This window comes from Humulus lupulus, chromosome 2 (genome assembly GCF_963169125.1).
Source record: "Humulus lupulus chromosome 2, drHumLupu1.1, whole genome shotgun sequence".
Classification (NCBI taxonomy): domain Eukaryota; kingdom Viridiplantae; phylum Streptophyta; class Magnoliopsida; order Rosales; family Cannabaceae; genus Humulus; species Humulus lupulus.
Window position 1 is genome coordinate 122,260,120 of NC_084794.1, and position 16,195 is coordinate 122,276,314.

Below are 16,195 nucleotides of genomic sequence, written 5' to 3' on the forward strand. Positions count from 1 at the left end.
CCTTCTGATGGATCCTCCAGGAATCCCGTGCACTCTGCCACAAGTCGGCCAAGGCCTGACTTTTTATGGCAGTTCGTGGAGTATAGAAAATCTCGAACTGATTGAGTTCGACCGTCCACTTTAACAAACGTCCCAATGCTTCAGGCTTTTGCAAAACCTGCCTTAAAGGCTGATCGGTCATGACGTGTACCGAGTGAGATTGGAAGTACGGCCTGAGCTTTCGTGAGGCTGTGATTAGGCAGAACGCCAATTTTTCCATCAGTGGGTATCGTGATTATGCCCCGAGGAGTCTCTTGCTGATGTAGTAGACTGGCTTTTGAACTTGGTCCTCTTCTCGTACTAGTACGGCGCTGGCTGCATCCTCAGTGACGGCCAGGTAAAGGAAAAGAGGCTCTCCTGCCTTGGGCTTGGATAGCACAGGCAGTTCAGCCAGATGTGCCTTCAGGTCGAGGAATGCGCTTTCGCATTCTACTGTCCATTCAAACTTCTTGTTTCCTCGGAGCAGGTTGTAGAAGGGCAAACACTTATCGGTTGACTTGGAAATGAACCGGTTGAGTGCTGCCACTCTTCCTGTGAGGCCTTGGACATCTTTCCGCGACCTGGGGGAAGGAAGCTCGAGCAGTGACCTGATCTTGTCTGGGTTTGCCTCGATTCCTCGGGTATTGACTATGAACCCCAGGAATTTCCCGGATGCGACACCAAAAGTGCATTTCTAGGGATTGAGCCTCATGCCATATTCTCGTAGTATTTTAAAACATTCTTCCAGGTCGGAAACATGGTTGTCGGCAGACTTTGACTTGACAAGCATGTCATCAACGTACACTTCCATGTTTTTTCCGATCTGGTCCGCGAACATTCTATTTACTAGCCTTTGGTAGGTAGCTCCGGCGTTCTTCAGACCAAACGGCATGACCTTGTAGCAATAGACATTAGTCGGGGGTCATGAAGTTGGTGTGTTCCTAGTCCGCCGGATTCATCGCGATCTGATTGTAGCCTGAGTACGCGTCCATAAAGGACATGAGCTCATGCCCCACCGTGGCATCCACCAGCTGATCGATCCTTAGCAATGGAAAACAATCCTTGGGGCAGGCTTTATTCAGGTCGGAGAAGTCAATACAGGTCCGCCATTTCCCGTTGGGCTTTGGAACTAGCACGGGGTTGGCGACCCAAATTGGAAATTTGGCTTCACGGATAAAGCCACATTTTTTGAGACGGACCACTTCTTCTTCAAGGGCTTCAGCTCGGGTTGTTCCTAAACGTCTTTGCTTCTGAGACTTGGCAGGAACGCTTTTATCCAGATGGAGCATGTGCATAATGACACTCAGGCTAATTCCCACCATGTCCTCGTGGGACCAGGAAAATACATCTAAGTTATCCCGCAGGAACGTTGTTAGCTCCGCCTTCTTATTGCCGCAGAGGTTTTTTCCGAGCTTGATCGTCCGTGATGGATTTTGTGGATCGAGGTTCACCTCCTCGAGCTCCTCAACAGCCTGGAGCTCGGATCTGTCTTCGCCTACTCGGGGGTCAATGTCCTCACTCAAGGCGACCTTTTCCTCTTCGGCGCTCTGAGGTTTTTCCATCTCAGGATCCGCCAAGGGTCCCTGAGATTCCTCTTTGCCCTGAATGGCCATTGCCAGCTGCCCGGGTTTAGACTTTCCCTTCATGGAAATGTGGTAGCATTCCCTGGCAGCGAGTTGATCGCCCTGGATAGTGCAGATTCCTGTTGAAGTAGGGAACTTCATGGTGAGGTGGCGAATGGAAGTGACAGCCTCGAAAGCTACGAGCGTAGGCCTCCCCAAAATGGCATTGTAGGCAGCGGAGCAGTCAATGACCACGAACTTCAGTAGTTTGGAGACTGTCCGAGACTCTTCTCCTAGGGTGATCACCAGCTCGATCGTCCCTATCGCTGCCGATCCTTCTTCCGAAAAACCATACAGCATCATGGAGGTCGCCTTTAGCTCGACGACGGTCAAACCCATCTTTTCTAAGGTGGATCGGAATAGGAGGTTCACCGAGCTTCCGTTGTCTACCAACATTCTCCTTACTTTCCGGTTGGCGAGCTGGACTGCTACAACCAGGGGATCATTATGAGGGAATTGGACATGGCCTGCGTCTTCCTCCGTAAAAGTGATCGGTTGCTTCCCTAATCGCTGCTGTTTTGACTGATGCTGCTCCGGGACGAACTCCACTCCATTGTGAGCCTTTAGTTCATTCACGTATCTCTTCTGGGCGCCTCTGCTCGTGCCAGCCATGTGCGGACCTCCAGAGATGGTGGAGATTTCTCCTCCAACCACGGGAGAAGGAACATCCTGATCTACCCGTGGCCCGGGCTGACTGGCTGGGACTTCTGGAGTAGGTCGACTCGTTGGGACCCTGTTTCGTGAGTATTGAGCCAAGGGGCCTGCTCGGATGAGAGTCTCGATCTCATCCTTGAGATGCCTGCACTCGTCGGTATTGTGGCCGACGTCGTTATGAAAACGGCAGAATTTGGAAGTGTCTCTCTTTCCCTTGTGGTGTTTCAATGGCTCCGGCCTTTTCCAGGGGACTCGAGTAGAGTTGGCCAGGAAGATATTTTCCCTGGACTGGGTGAGCTCGGTATACGTCGTGAATATGGGCTTAAACTTGTCTACAGACTTATTTTTCTTTGGACCGTGCTGGTTGTTTTCGCCATTTCCCTTTCTTTTGCCTCCACCGGGCTGGTTGTTCTGTATGACGTCTGGGGTCGCTGCCACGACCTCCGTCCCTACTCCAGTGGGCTTCTCGGGAACCTGGCTGGTTCCCGCGGCTGAGGCTTCGGCTTCCTCCAAATTTATCCATTCTTGGGCTCTGTTAAGGAATTCGTTAACTGAGCTGACTCCCTTCCTCTGTATATCCTTCCACAGGTCTCCTCCGACAAGGATTCCAGTTCTCATGGCCATGAGCTTGGAGCTATCATCCGCGTCCCTGGCTCGAGTAGCGACATTCGTGAATCTGCTCAGGTAGGCTTTCAGCGTCTCACCGGGCTGCTGTCTCACGTTAGCTAGGGAGTCGGCTTGGACTCGGGCGGCCTGGGAGGCATGGAACGCCCTTTTGAAGTCAGCTGAGAAGGTCTTCCAGGAGCTGATTGACTGTCTTTTACTCTGCTTGAACCACTGCCTGGCAGGTCCAGTCAGTGTGGAAGGGAAGATTAAGCATCGCAGCTCCGGGCCAATGTTATGGGCCATCATTAGGGTGTTGAACATCCCTAAATGGTCCGACGGGTCTCCGTCCCCGTTGAACTTTGACAAGTGAGGCATACGGAAACCAGATGGGTATGCCGTCGCTGCTATGTTGGGGGCGAAGAGTTCCATCTCGTCTCCCGAATCATATTTGTCTTTTTCTTTTTCTGATAGGAGCTTCTTCATTAGTTCTTCCATCTGAGTCAGGCGCTCGAGGGTTTGGTCCTGAGATCCTTGGTTATTCCGGGGCTGCTCAACAACTTCGGATCCATTGTACATATTAGGTGGGTTATTTCCCCTCCTATCTTGAGATAGGTTATTTGGGACATTCCCTCTGTTACGTACTTCGGACAGAACCCCCCCCCCCCGAATGAGCCTGGCCGGCGCCTCCTGTTCGATCCCCTCTATGAGAGTTGAGGCGATCTCGAAGGTCGCCTCCCTGGGTGGTCTGGTGACTTTGTGCCGAACTTAATCGTTGACGCAGGTCTCCTCCAGAGAGATCACTCCGGCGACTGCCGGTCCAATGGCTCCTGCTGGATAGGCTTGGAGTCCGTCTTTGGTGGCGAGGACCTGAGCTTTCTTCCAACGCCCTGCTACGCCGGGAAGGTTCCGCTGATGGTGGGTCTCTCCTACTACCCCCATAGGCTAGGATGTCTCGGAAGGGCCGAGGAGGAGACGGATATCTGATCAGAGATGGAGGATGCCTGACTGGGGAGGCGATCCTAGTTCCGTCTAGACGGATCAAATTTGGTGGGGGCCTTTCGGCCCTGCCAACTTGCTGGTCCCGCGCCGGGCGATCTGGACGAGGCGCAGGACGGTCTTCGGGGACGGGCTGACGTCGCGGGCCCTCCCCGGATCTCCTTCGGGAATTTCCTCGAGCTCTCCTGGGCGTCCTCGAGGATGGTTGAGAGCTAGGAGTTGACGTCCTAACCGAACGGTTGTATTGCTGTTGTCTGGTCCCAGGCATTTCCCCGAAGTTTGCCTCTCGATGGTGCAATGAAGGGGTGGAGTTGGCTGCTGGAAGTCTATCCGAACGGCTATGCCTGGATCGATTACCTCGGCGAGACTTAGGAGCCTCACCTTGCCTCTCTCCAACGTTAACGTTGGTTGTGAGAGGGGGTAGTCGGGCCAGGATATCCTGGATTTGCTGACTAGCTGTTGCTAACTGGCTCCTCAGCTGAGCGTTCTCCATCTCCACCGCAGTATAATAACACGGGTTCGGATTAGGTGGCCGGGGCGCCGAACTACCAGTATCTTCTTGGCCCGCCGGCTGCTTTCCTGGCCGCTGCTGGACTTCAGGAATTTGTTCATCAGGGATGGCAGTATGATGAGCCTCCTGCCCATCATGTTGTTCTGTTTCGTTGCCATGCCTGGATCGAGTAGTCACCATGGTTGGATGTTTGCAGCAGCACTAATCGAACTTGCTCTCAATGAAAGCACCAAATTGTTGACGCGGTTCTTCGCCCACAGGTAATTAAGAGAAGAAGAGAAAGGGATTAGTGTTGAATATAGAACCGTAACAGATATAAGATCGTAAAGAATGAAATAGGTGACTCAAGACACGTTTTTAAGTGGTTCAAAGGTTAAAATCCTTCTACTCCACTAGTCAATATTATTGATATATTCTGGGTATTTGGTTACAAAGTATATATCTTCCCAGAGATTATATTTTTCAACCCTTATCAACTCCCGGGGTCTCCATATTTATAGGAGAAGGCACCTGGAAGTTGGTAAGGAGGTCATCCCGTGACCTTCTTATTTGTCATATCAACTCTGTGACATTCATGATTAATTCCTAAACCTGACACATAAGTGTGGTCAAATCGATAGGTAAGAAGATAATGGGCCGCACGGCCCAACCCAGCCGTGGGTGTCTGAACACGCACGTTCCTGCTGCGTGTCCGAGAAGTCAGGGGGATATCGGACACGTGATGTCAGATATATGCACGTTTATCTTGCGTGTGTTGACTTTACAAGGGGTCATAGCCTCCATATCTAGCTCGTACCACGAGCTGCGCACCTGACCCGACCTTCGGCCTTCAGATTCCTTGCTCCAATCTTGGGGAGTCTCGGCGAGTCCTCGGGGATTCCTCGAGCTAAGGAGGTACGACCTCAAGACAGGAGCTCCGGTCTTGGGGATGTTCATGGACTAACCACGATTAGTCCGAAGCTCGGCGTGCTAATCAGCCCGTGGGAAATCAGGGCGTACAATCTTCATGTGCAGTATTGGCAATGACAAAGCTATTGCACCCTAGGCATTGATTTGTAATGAATTTTGTTGTAAAATATAACCCTGAATCAATGTAATCTATCTTGGTCTATTTTGAATTTAGTATTCTAGTTTATGTATTTTGTGAAATAAATATGATCAACAACTAGTTACATTCATTACCATAAGAGATAGGTACAAAAATATAGGCCTAAAAAGCCAAATGTATCTGATCTGTACATGACCAATATCATGGCCAGTATGACCCTGTCATGACTCAAAAAATAGATATGATCAAAAGGTGATCTGTACATGACTCTAAAATGGTTAACATAACACTTCATGACTCAAAAAACAGCCATCAACCACAACATCCAAATACCAACTTTGCATAACACATAACAAACACCAAAATACAAGATTCGACCACTAGTTCAAAATAAAATCAAAAGATGAAACTCCTTCCAGTCAGACAGTATCGGGTTGAGCATTCTTTGCACCAGTAGTTCCTCCTTTAGCATGTTGTTTCAGTCTTCTTTCCTTCCTTAAAAGTGTGGCTTCAGTTGGTTTCTGCAGTGGTGGACGATCTCGCTTTTTGACCACACGATTATAAAATAGGTTGAACAAACAAATATTTAGCTCCAAATTCACAAAATAATGATAAAGCAACTAATCAATGATAAAAATTATCTAGGAAGAGAAGAAAGCATAAAGTTTATACCCCAACCACCTTAGCAGATTTGCATGTTTCTCTCTTGTGGCCTGTTTTAAGACAATTGCTGCATGTTTTAACTTGTCCAGTTCTTCGAGCTTTCTTTAAAGCAAGTGGAGGTTCATCTGTCTCCCTTCTCCTAGCTTTCTTAGGTCTTCCAGGCAGCTTCGTCTCAGGTGGTGGATCAATTGGGTTGAGTCCTGTCTGAGGCCACATATCTGGACTAGGCATAGGATGCACACTCTGCTCATATGCTTTTTGCAATGATTCTTTTTTATAGAATCCGTGGACATAATCAAAGACATTACCTCCTAAGAACCGAATAGTAGCTAGTGCATGGCCACAAGGAAGCCCAGATAGTTGAAACCTCCTACATGTACAATTTATGAATTCCAAATCGACAACCAAGGAACTACCATTGCTGCGTTGAACCTGAAACTGAAACTTGTCAGACCTAGTAACCAGACAATGCTTTGCAACCTCTTTTTGCTTCTCAATTATCTTCAAAATTCTCTTCCCCACAGGTTAAGTCATCTTCTCCAACTCGGCTTTTTTGTTATAAAACCGAGACATCAACCAAAATCTAATTTTCTCAAGTAAAGTTATAATTGGCTTGTCGCGAGCATCAAGTATGGCTGCATTGAAACTCCCACACAAATTATTCACCAAAATGTCACATTTTGGGTACTCTAAAATATGTGACTTACTCCATTCTGTGGGGTTCTTCCCGGCCAGCCAATTGTAAGCACCATCCGAGACATCCTTGACTTCTTGCATTGCTCGAGCAAACTCAGCTTGTGTTGTAGTATTAGCTACTACCCACAAAAGTTGCTTAAGTAAAAGTCCAGGATATTCCTTTTTAAAGTTAGCATGAAGATGTCTAACACAATACCTCACCTCACACCCACTAAAGATGGCTCCCACTGCATTTTCTAATCCTTTTTGACGATCACTCATCATTGTCACCTTGGTAGGACTCAAATTCCCAAGATCATCCTTCAATAGCTCCAAGAACCAAGTCCAAACCTCAGTGTTTTCCTTTTCAGCAACACAGTAGGCAATGGGAAACATGGAGTTATTACCGTCAATGCCTACTGCAGCCAATAAAGTGCCCCTACAATATCCTTTTAAAAAGTAGCCATCAAGACCAATTAGAGGTCTACAACCCCCCAACCAGCCATCTCTACATGCCTTAAGACAAATATAAATACGCTGAAATGTCCTTCTCCCATTAACCAAATCAGTTTTCAACTTCACAGTAGATCCAGGATTGGTAGCCAACAACCTTTTACAGTAATCATCAAGAATGGCGTATTTTTCCTTGACAGACCCTTCCAACATCTTCCTTGCTTTTGTTTTGGCTCTGTACAATGTCCAGCTAGACACACATAAGTACTTAGTCTTTGCAGTTATCTCCCTAAATGCATTGTATTCCATACTCGGATTTAGCCTAAATTGCTCCAAAAAGTGCTTTGCAAGCCAAGTTGAGGTCAGCTTTTTATTGTCCAAAACAATGCCACAACTATGCTTGTCAACAAGTGTTTTGACCCTCATTGTCTTGCCATCTGTCTTGTTAACTATTGAAGCAAACAACATCCATTCACAGTTTGCACCCTTGCACTTAACTCTAACTCTATTTGAATCATTGGCAATAAATACATATTCTCGATCACCTTCAATAAAGTACTCCCTTATTGCATTCCTCAAAATTGTAACAATGGAAAATTTCATGCCAAGAACAAATTGGAAGTTTTGCATTTTGGTTTTCGGGTTGAATTCTTTGGAATTTTTACCAGCATCAAACTCATCATCTGACTTCAATTCGTGTAACTCCTCCTCAGAACATATACCATCTGAGTCTCCATCATCAACATTTTGAGTACAAAAATCTAAAACTGATCGCCACCACCTCCTAAGGTCAGACTGTATACCCATCTCTATCTCAGCTTCAACATCTTGCTCAAACTCTTCCTCCTCCAATATGAAATCTTCATCAGTTTGCTTTCCTTTCCCTTTTCTGTCACGCTGAACTTTGTCTTGGCTCTCCTCAGCTGTATTTTCCCTCACATCATCTTGCTTTCCTTTCCCATTTCTATCACTCTAAACCAGTTCTTGGTTCTCCTCAACTGTATCTTCCCTCACATCACCAATATCATCCTCTGAATCTGAAAGCATAACCACCTCTGGTATTTGGTTCTCCATATCACTTTCATAATCCATGTAGTCAAACTCTTCTTCATATTCCTCTTTATCAGGTTCATCAAAGTCAGCATCCTGAAATTCCTCTTAATATTGATCAGCATCAAACTCTTCCTGTTCCCCATCAATGGTTGCATCAACAAGGATACCAACAACATCTGCAGGGACATCACAATCATCTGGTAGTTCCTCTATAATACATCTTTTCAGATGAGGTAAAGTGGTAGCAGGGACATGTTTAACAGCTTCTGAATCTTCCTTCCAATCTAAAGGTAGAACTGTTTCAGGAAAAACAAGATATATGTCAATCTTTGTAGCCTGATTCCTCTCAATATCCTCTACAATTCTTAGGATCTCCATATCCCCTACCACCATGAAGCCCATATTAAGCACATTTCCTATTGGTTTGTACATAAAACCCACTAGAAGTTTATGTCCTAAGTCCAAGGCCATTCCATCCAATTCCATCCTAGTGAAGTCATCAGTATCCACCCAATCAACATAATCAACTTTACCTCCTTCATATCTTCTATTGCCGAATGGAGTAAACCAGCTTCCCCCATGGTGTATTGCAATAGTAAAGATGTTAGTATGACCACCTGTTAAATAAAGACAACTCTAGTTTAGAATACTGCCCTAGTCAATAGAAATAAAAAATGTTATGTCAACACTTCACACACACACAAACCGAAACACAATATAGTTCACACACTTGAAGAGCAACATAGTCTACCACACGATTGAACCATGGACCACAACAACAAAGATTCCCTTCAATAAACAAAGCATATATTTCAATGGACCCCACTTTGTCAATTGTATGCACATGCTTCCCAACAACAATTTTACCCAAATTTAATAATACCACCTACTGTAAATCAACAAAATTCTCACCCCCCCAAAAAATTTGAAAACCGACACCCTTCCCTGCCCAAATGGCTCTATATAGAGTATCATTATCATTCTCCCCAAAAAATTGCTGCATGAACACTTTGAGAAGAAATGATACCCAGTCAACAGAAAAGAACCCACCGTAGTCGGGTGGTTGTTCCTCCAGTTGTCGAATGGTCAGCATTGTGGAGGCAAAGTCGTCATCGTCTCTTCCGTGCTGGGGTCGATCGTCTCTTCGATCGTAGGGGGGAAAGCTTAGATCGTTTTTCTGGGTATGGAATTTTGAGATTTTTTGGTTTTAGATTAGTTTTAGAACTTGTTATTAAGACAATCAGTTTTTTTGGTTATATTAATCATGGTTAGTTTTTTTTTAAATTAGAAATAAAAAACATTAATTTTTTTTGTTTTAAATTTTAATAATTTAACCCAATCGGGTCGTGCCACGTGTATCCTATATACCCCTAATGGCTCAAGGACCAACGGCTGCACCAAAACATTAACGGTAGGCATTATTGCCGCAAATAACCCTTAATATTATACATGGATTTTAAATTTAAGTTTGTTGCTATTTTTTTAAAAAAAAAATAAGTTTGTTTCTAGTTGATAGTAGACTATATTATGTTATATGTTTAATATGATATTATTCTAATACGTGAAGTTTAAGTTTAAGTTAAATTAAATTTTATTTAAGTTATAAAAGATATGATTTTTATTATTTTTAAATAATTGTCATTGTAAAATATCTCAAAAATATCTTATTTTAATTTGTTTATTTATTTAATTTAATTTAAGTTTAAATCATGTTTACAATCTACCGTTAAATATAAGAATATTTCGTTAAAGTTAATGAAAAAAAATAAAAAACCGTTAAAACAAAAAATTTATGTTATTTACACACTTATTATATAGAAGATGTAAAGATAATAGACTTGTTCTCTTTACGTTGTTCCATTTATGTGGTCCTCTGTTATACAAAACTTTCTTAATTAGATGTGTTTGCTGCATGGTATATGGTGGAGAATGATGATTATTGGAGTTCTTTTACTAACATTAATTCTAATTATTCTGACTGCTATAACAAATTCGCATACTGAGGTAATAACAATTATGAGCAATGAATCTTACTAATAACTATTAGAAATGCATGAAATATGATCTAACTTTTTTAGTCTTTTTTGCAATTTTAGTATAATTTCAAATAGTTGTGCTTGTAATCAATTTGGACCTAAGTCTTCTAATTTTTTTTCTTTCTCTAAGTTGCAATCTTTCTGTTATCCCTGTTTTTCCCCAGACACGAGGTGTGGCACACTAGATCTGTGGGCTCTCTCGAAGAGATCAAAGGCCCAGCCTAAGCCCATTGGACGGGGAAGAAGAAAGTCGTATTGGCCCAATCGTCGGTTAGCCCAACATTGTTCGATGGGCGCCATCATAACGAGGGAATTAGGAGCAAGATGCGAACCCAATTCGTCTTCCCAGTCTCAACCTAATGGCATCATTCAGGATGCGAGTAAGGGTGGCAGGCTCAACAGTCTAAGAATACACCCTTGTCAAGAATGAACCTGAGCTCTGGTAAATGAACTAGGGTCCTGGTGAATGGACTTGGACGTTGGTAAATGAACCCGTACCAGGCTTCCGAATAGGGCAGGATTGAACTTCCCTGACAATGAAACATTCCCAAGAAACGCAGAGTTTGGTCTCCTCAACTAACCTCCAGAGAGGTTACGTACGGAATGTACGTCGTTATTGGAAACAATGCTGCCACTACCTTGATAGATCATGTCCCCAGGATCTCCTTGGAAGCCCATGCAGACTAGTCTGAAGCTACATACTGTTGTCAGCTGTAAAGCTTGGTTATGCCCAAGTCGGCCCAATGGGCCCTGATTAATGTATATTATTTAGAAAAATCCTTCGTATTAAGCCTCCATTAGTGAGCTAACCATGGTTACATCCTTATTGGGCCCGGATTAGTCTGGCCCAATCCCGTTACACCCAACTGCCTATAAATAGGACCAGTTGTGTGCTGTAGAGGGGACCCCCTCAATTTTTCTCTTGTAACCAATTACTCTACCAAAACTTGCAAAAAACTCCATTGTTATAGCTTTCTAAGCTCTAATACAATAGACTCATGGACTAAGGCTCATTAACGCCACAACCACGTAAAAACCTTGTGTGATTATCTTTAAATCCTTCCTTTTTAATTCTCTTATCTCTAATAATTCTAGTTTCCATAAAACTCGGTAAACATTTTGATGCTTTCATTGATAGCCAAAGAAAGTTTGATAAGATCTTGAAGGTCTGTAACAATGGTGAACACCAGGCACACCATATTTGATCCTGCTCACCAACAATAGCAAGGCGATGAAGAACCATTGCCCAACCAACCATTCCCTTAGGACCAACCTGAGGAAACACCCTATCAAGAGCCCCTGCCTGACGACTCCCAGAACTTTGAGGACGAGGCTGACTACGACGAGGGTTACTACGAAGAAGAAGAAGAGAATGAGGGGGAATATTCAGATCACGATGCCGAAGATGTTGGTCTTGAAGACATGAACCCCGAACAGGAGGACCCAGAAGTGGCCCGTCTGAGACAACAAGTCCTGGATCAAGATGTTAGGATAGCTGAACAGAAAAAGGCCACCCGCCAAATGCAAGAGTCCCTCCTGGATCTTCAAGCCTTCATTGCTACCCAAGGATTAGCAGCCAATCTTCTGATCGTTCCGATTCCAGGAACGCAACTACCGGCCCCACCGGTTAGGACCGGCTCGCCTCAGAACACAAGCCCAATCCCTCCTCCGAGACCACATCCTGGAGACGGCCCGTTGAATCTGGCTCAAGAAAAAGGAAAAACCAAGATGGTTGATCCTCTGGGGAAAGCAAACCCACAGAGGAAAACTCATCCCGTTCCAAAAACCGGGGCGAACCCAGGGCAGCTCCCTAGGAAAGAACGAATGCATCCTGTCCCAGGACAGGATCATCCAATCGATCCGCAAGGGAAGCGCCCATAGGGTGCCAAGCCTCGGATTGTCCCTAGACAGACCAGACGGGAACATCGTTTTCATCCCAGCACTTCCGTGAACAAGGATCACAGAAGACACCAGCGCATGGAAAATCTGGATGCCATCAGTTCAAGAGATGATACTTCCCAGATAGACTTACGCGATGGCCTAAATTCCCGAAAGGAATGGGCCCACAAGGAGAAGATTTGCCCCTGAGGGGGCGATCTGAAGAGTAACCTCAACGACAGGAGGAACGAAAGAGTCTCCCTATGTAACATCCCAAATTTCCTAATGTGGCTTAGTGCCTGGATTAGGGGGCCGGGAGGCAATAATTGTGTTATTATGTTAATTGTATTATAATATAATTAGGCTTGCATGTTAGAAATATTAAATACGTGTGTGTGGGCCCGTTTCTTATAAGAAGGGTATTATAGTAATTTGACCCATTCAAGGTATAAATGCAAATATGTGCTTGTGTGATTGAGACCACATTATTATGTGGATATATTTGGGCTACTCGATGCAAGGCAATCCTGATGAGCAAGTTAGCAGAAAAGTCACAACGGGGTTTTATACCCAGCTCGGGGTGAGCTTGGGGGTATTTTAGTAATTTAGTACATTACCAGGAATTAGTGGGTAATGGGAAATTATTGGTAATTATGTGAGAGTATTGGAAGTAACGGGAATCAAATGACATAAGTTGTGAATAACGGGATATGAGACAAATGACAAAATTGCCCTTGAGAACATATGATGACTAGGCTAAGGGCAAGGGGCAAAATAGTCATTTCTGTCCAAGTATAGGACTTGGAGGGCTGGGAACGTATCAGAAGGGTTAGGAAATTCAAAAGGGATTCTCAATATCTCACTCATTTTCTCTCTATCTCTTGAAGTTTTGGAAGAAGTTTGGGGAAATTGAAGAACAAAGCTTAGGAATTAAGGTATTAAGCTTGGGGAACTAGAAGATTAGCTCAAGAGGATCAACATAGCAGAGGTAAGGTCTTTAATTCAAAATTCATTTATGAAATTTCGGTGGTTTTGATTGAAGTTTAAAGTTTTGCATGTTTGATAGTTAAGGAAAGAATTTTGGGTTATTGATGGGTTTTTAATCTAGTATTCAGTTGGGTGTTGTTGCTGGGAAGGGTTGTGTTAATTATGGAAATTGAGTTGGAAGATTGGGATAGAATTAGGTGGTTTTTAGTTGGGTTCAGCTAAGGGAAAAACCCAGAAATTCTGGGTTCGAAGGGCTGGGCTGCGGCCTTGTTCTTGGAATGCCGCGACCCTATGAAGCAAGAAGGAGCCAGGAGGGCTCGGAGGCAGAGGCGGGCCGCAGCGCCTCAGGGGAGCGTTGCGACGCATGTTGTTTTTCCAAGGAGGCCGAGCCTCTGACTTAGAGGCGGGCCGCGGCATGGGTCCTTAGGGCCGCAACCCTTAAGGGGATTTTTGGCCCTAATGAGGTTTTTAGGTCAGGAACTTAACCTCTTGGGCTCGGTGTCGATTCTACTTCCTTGTTGAGTGGAATTCGATGACCCGGAGGCTAGGATTTGGTCTGGAAGCTTTTATTTGTTATATTATTTTACAATATAATGTAATATTATATTATATTATAATATAATGTTTTAGATTAAATAAATGTGACAAAGAGTGTCACATATTGTAACATATAATAGAGAGTTACAATATTTAGATATATGAGATATATCCAAATAATGTAACATATTTGGTGTTACAAATTTGTAACTTCCAAATATTACCCTTTATTGTGTAAATTTGTTGTTACAAAATATTGAGATGAATTTCATAAAGCCATATGTGAAATGGCTATTAGAGATATGATTTTAACCCCAATAATGTGTTTTGGGAGTTACAAAATCATTTGGGAGGGTTTGGAATCGTTTGGAAAAACAGCACATTTTTAAGTGCTGAAATTGGTCGGTGGCCGCGGCCACTGAATGTTGGTGGTCACGGCCTGTGGGACAGAGACCAGTGGGCGCGGCCACTAATGTCTCTGGCCGCGGCCACAGGCCAAAAACTGACCAATTTTTCAGTTTTTTCAATTTTTGTTAAACGGCTAAAAAAACCCAAATAACTCCCAAATCTCATTTTTAATTCCATATTAATCCAATTAAACATTGGTAACAGCCATGGGGGTTGGTGGAATTTGAAATTCAAAGGGTGTCTCTAAACTCTATAAATAGGAGCCTATAGCTCACTTGTAAGACACAACATTTCTATCCATTAGAGCACTTGGCTAGAAACACCTTGAGGCTTGATAATTCCAGAAAGCATTTCCTATAATCTGTGAGAGATCCCTTAGTGCTTGAGTTAGGGGGAAATAAGCTTTTGGACAAAGGTTTCAAACCTTGTTCAAGTTGGTGATCCCTAACACTCTTCACTTTGGTAGTGTGAGTGAGAGTTGTTTATCTTTTGTTTCTTGTTCCTTTCTTTCATTCTATTGCTTTTCATCTTTATATTGTTATTCTCTATTTACTTGTATTTCTTGTTCGAGAGTTGTAATCTTTTCTTTTCTTTTGTTTCAAACACTTTACTTTATTTGTAACATTTTGCATAGAGTTGTATTTTACTATTCTCTTCTTCTTCATCATCTTCTTCATTTTCTTTGTTTATTTGTAATTTTCAGTTATAGAGTTGTAACTCTTTTTAATCAATCATTATTTATTTGTAATATATTGCATAGAGTTGTAATTTATTATTATTTCCATTGAGGCAAAATACATATTTTCCTAACATTATTCTCCCGTTGTTGATGGAATTCCTTATTATGGTTGTGACTAGGTCTACGCTAATGGCTCAAATCAGGGATCGTACTCAAAGGGCGTCGCTAGTAACTTGCATTTGGATGGAAGGTAAGAAAACTGCACCCATTATGTGAATACTTGATTAGAGCTTAGTCAATGATGAATATAGACATGATTAAGGCCTTGGCTCTGTTAATGAACATGATTATAATTATGATTATGCCTATGACTGTTGTTTGAACGTTTTATGATGCATTGTAATTGTTGATATGTATGCTATATGAGATATGTGATTGTCTGTTGTGACTGGGAAGCCCGGTTTATAAACCAGAGGGTTATTAGGATGTTAAATGGGGATCGACTTATTAGTCAATGGCATATTGGACTTCGAAAGACTCATCTTATAAGTCGAGGGTCCTAAAGCTTTGACTTACAAGTCGGGGGCATGTGAGGCTTGACTTATAAGTCAAGGACTTAAATGACTCAGTTTATAAGATGAGATTGGCATTGTGCACGTGGAGTGCAGGCCACCATGGCTAGGTCACCCTGGGAGTGCAACATGCACTTGACTGGCTCGGATGCCAACAAATTGAAAGGAAGTGCGACACGCACTTGCGTGACCCTATGGTTGCTGATTTGTATAATAACTTCATTAGATTCAGTTATTACTGTTTGACAGATGTATTACTATGTGAACTATTTAATATGTTTTTCTTGTTGAGTCTTTTGGCTCACAAGTGCTTTGTGGTGCAGGTAAAGGTAAGGAGAAGCTCAACCAACCATGAGTCAGAGGGCGATAGCAGTGACATGTACATATGTAGTCCGCTCGACCACCACGGCCGAGATGCTCAAGGGAACTAGAGTTAAACCCAACTTTTGCCGCCTAGGTCAGCTTATTATGTAACTTGAATGTTGTAACCAATTTTTAAACTGATATTTTTGGGATCCCGTGTAAAGACACATGCTTTTAATTTGATGAAAATTCTTATGAGTTGTCCAAAAGTTTTTTATACCTAAACCATTAGTGGCTTAATTACATGTTTTGTCCAAATGACTTGCTTAGCAAGTCCAGCACTGGTTTTAAACACACTTGGTGACAGACCCTAATTAGCAGGGCGTTACACCCTAGACGATAGAATGGCCAAATAGTTCATGGAATAGTTGGCTGCGTTAATGAAGGTCACGGACCTCTTGGTCCATAAACAAGAGGGAGGAGGCTCCGATTCCGA

The 16,195-nt window shown here is 43.4% G+C and overlaps 1 protein-coding gene across 1 annotated transcript; it reads right to left on the reverse strand.

The window, feature by feature from the left end:
• Positions 1 to 5,874: 5,874 nt before the first annotated feature.
• On the reverse strand, positions 5,875 to 8,338 carry LOC133814685 (uncharacterized). The gene is made up of 4 exons (XM_062247615.1): positions 8,261 to 8,338; positions 6,684 to 8,218; positions 6,128 to 6,572; positions 5,875 to 5,997 (listed from the first exon to the last, which is right to left on the reverse strand). The coding sequence occupies exons 1-4, from the start codon at positions 8,336 to 8,338 to the stop codon at positions 5,875 to 5,877; spliced, it is 2,181 nt and encodes a 726-aa protein (XP_062103599.1).
• Between the last annotated feature and the right edge of the window lie 7,857 nt (positions 8,339 to 16,195).